We start from the raw sequence: 2383 nt of genomic DNA on the forward strand, positions 1-2383 counted from the left end.
TATATTTTTGGCTTGCATAAGGAGTACTCTTGTGCAAGAGTTGCAACTAACAAGACCTTCTGATGTACTTTTTTGATCCAAAGTTCTACTGATTCTTTTGCGGGTGCCAAAGGTATACTAGATTTTCCTTTTTTTTACTTTCACATATTCAAATCAGTTGCTTGTGAATTGATGCGTGTGGTATGACTATATGGTGCACTTCAGTGCACTATTGGTATTGTAACCACTAGAAATATAGCTATATTGCCAATATAATTAAAATGGGAATTGAAAGATTGGACGTTGCTTTGTGTCATAGCTGAAAAAGGAAAAATGACAGTTGATTGTGTACTCATTTGACAAATTGTGATCTCGCATCTCTTATTTCGGTTCTCTAGCACAATGTGAGAACCATGCTAAATAAATCACATTGATTAAATATAAAATATTTATGTACCTGTTGCAACGCACGGGCAATTTCCTAGTACCAAGTAAAAAAAAGTCAACGCAAACGAGGGAGACGAAGGGTGAAAGATCCAGTTCAAATCGCAATGATGTCAGGTGTAGATGAGTTACAGACGCTCCCTAAAATTATTTAATGCTTTGTTTAGGCCATGCACCAAGTGCACAATATATATTCGGACAATTACATACGGCCGGTCGAGATAGCTAGCCAGTAGTACACCGGATGTATTACAAGCAGCTACACCTAGCTTGCACATATTGTGTATGGAGCGATCGTGCGTGCGTGCGTACGTAGAACCAGCTTGCTTCACCGGTACCTCCGGCCACCGCAGCTGCCCTCCCTCTGGCAGTTGAAGTAGGCGGCGGCGACCGGAGCGCCGAGGCTGTAGCACTCCGCAATGTCCCTGGTTACGAAGTTGGAGCGCCACCCTGGTGCGTAGATCGCCTGCCGCGCCGCCTGCCGGAACACCACGAACGCCACACGGTGGATCCCCGCCGTCGGCTGCGGTCTCTCGTACGGCACCACCTCAGTTCCTGCATGCACAAACACACAAAGGTCTTAATGGTTTCCACAGGATTAATGCCGGTTGGGTGGTTTTTTTCCTTCATATAAAAGACAAGGAGATAGATTAATTTCTTACCACAGCTGACGTCACCTCGTTCTGGTATGTCTGTGACCAACCTATATGTGTAGGCAAGAAATTAAACTTGGTTAATTAGCTTAACAAGCTGGTGCCAGCGTAGGTACTAATGAGTGATTTTCTTTTTGAGAAAAACTGAGTGATATTTTTGTAGTGCATGATCATGCACGTACCAGTGGAGGTACTCCCGTTGGGAAGGATCGCTTGGACTAGGTACGTCAGGGTCTACCATCACCTTGTAACAAATAAGCATGCCATCACATTACTTATGCGCGCATAAACATAGATAGACACATGTAAATGTCTGTACCACCTTCCTTAAACTAAGGCCGAGTGCGTACATGCATGCATGATAAAAACGAACTACCATAATTTTGAAAAAGAATGTGGCTAGATCTCATTTGACTGAGACTTAACGAAGTTTCTGTCAATGAATAGAATTTAAAAAAAAAAGAAGAAAGAAGAACTTCAAAGAAAATTTTACACGAATCTTCAAGTAAAATCTAATGAATACAGTATCGACTAAGACTTCAAAGTCTTAGTTCGACTGAGATTTAGCACTCCCGTTGAAAAAAAACCGAGATCAATCGTATAACGTATATATGAGCACTCACCAGCGTGTAGAGTGATCCGGGCCGTCCTGTGATCTGCACCGTCGGCTGGTTCGCCACCTGCGACGGCCTCAGCTCGGACCCATTGGTGATCTCGCGGTAGCTGTACAGCACCCTCAGCCGCGCCGACGCGTCGAAGTAGTCGACGATGTCGCCGACGATCCTTCCGACGATCAGCGGATCCCTCGACATGCTCGATCACCGCCGGCCGAGCTCGGCTGTTATACTTCAGCTGAGCACTTGATTAGGTTTAGATGTGGCTAGCCAGCAGTGTTGCCGTACGTGAAAGCTTGGTGTTATATGGCGTCTGCAGCGGTGTAACATGCTATTTATAGGCCTCCCAGTGAAATTCCGGCGCACGCATAATATATTCGGTGTGACTGTGGTTCAAAGGATACGACGTGTGGTGTGCCTTTTCGCAAGTCCTAGACTAATCAGCGCTTGAAAGACCGGATTAAAAGTGTGTTTCACGCATAAAGTGTTGACATGTCACATCGTGAGAACCTGTGGCGGCTCCCACCTGATTTCTGATCGGACGGCTGAAGTATTGCCGCCATAGAGTATGCATTACGATCGGACGACTGACTTGTTGCGACTTGGCACCAAGTACGGACTTACAAAATGTATGATATGATTCCTGGCCCTTTTTGGAGCAGGACGCAGTTCCTTTTTTAGGGTCAATCTGGT

The 2383-nt window shown here is 45.3% G+C and overlaps 1 protein-coding gene across 1 annotated transcript; it reads right to left on the reverse strand.

Moving 5' to 3' along the window:
* Nucleotides 1–503: 503 nt before the first annotated feature.
* Nucleotides 504–1979, reverse strand: LOC125534188 (protein FLOWERING LOCUS T-like). The gene is made up of 4 exons (XM_048697467.1): nt 1700–1979; nt 1259–1320; nt 1086–1126; nt 504–978 (listed from the first exon to the last, which is right to left on the reverse strand). The coding sequence occupies exons 1-4, from the start codon at nt 1886–1888 to the stop codon at nt 752–754; spliced, it is 519 nt and encodes a 172-aa protein (XP_048553424.1). The 5' UTR covers nt 1889–1979; the 3' UTR covers nt 504–751.
* Nucleotides 1980–2383: the final 404 nt, after the last annotated feature.

The sequence above is a fragment of the Triticum urartu genome, chromosome 2, assembly GCF_003073215.2.
Source record: "Triticum urartu cultivar G1812 chromosome 2, Tu2.1, whole genome shotgun sequence".
Lineage (NCBI taxonomy): Eukaryota > Viridiplantae > Streptophyta > Magnoliopsida > Poales > Poaceae > Triticum > Triticum urartu.

Bases quoted from the DNA above. Each gene is read 5' to 3' on its own strand.
- LOC125534188 (XM_048697467.1), bottom strand. From the start codon at position 1,888: ATGTCGAGGGATCCGCTGATCGTCGGAAGGATCGTCGGCGACATCGTC. The intron at 1,127-1,258 runs GTACGTGCATGA...CTACACATATAG, and splicing joins CAACGGGAGTACCTCCACTG to GTTGGTCACAGACATACCAG. The intron at 979-1,085 runs GTAAGAAATTAA...TTGTGCATGCAG, and splicing joins ACGAGGTGACGTCAGCTGTG to GAACTGAGGTGGTGCCGTAC.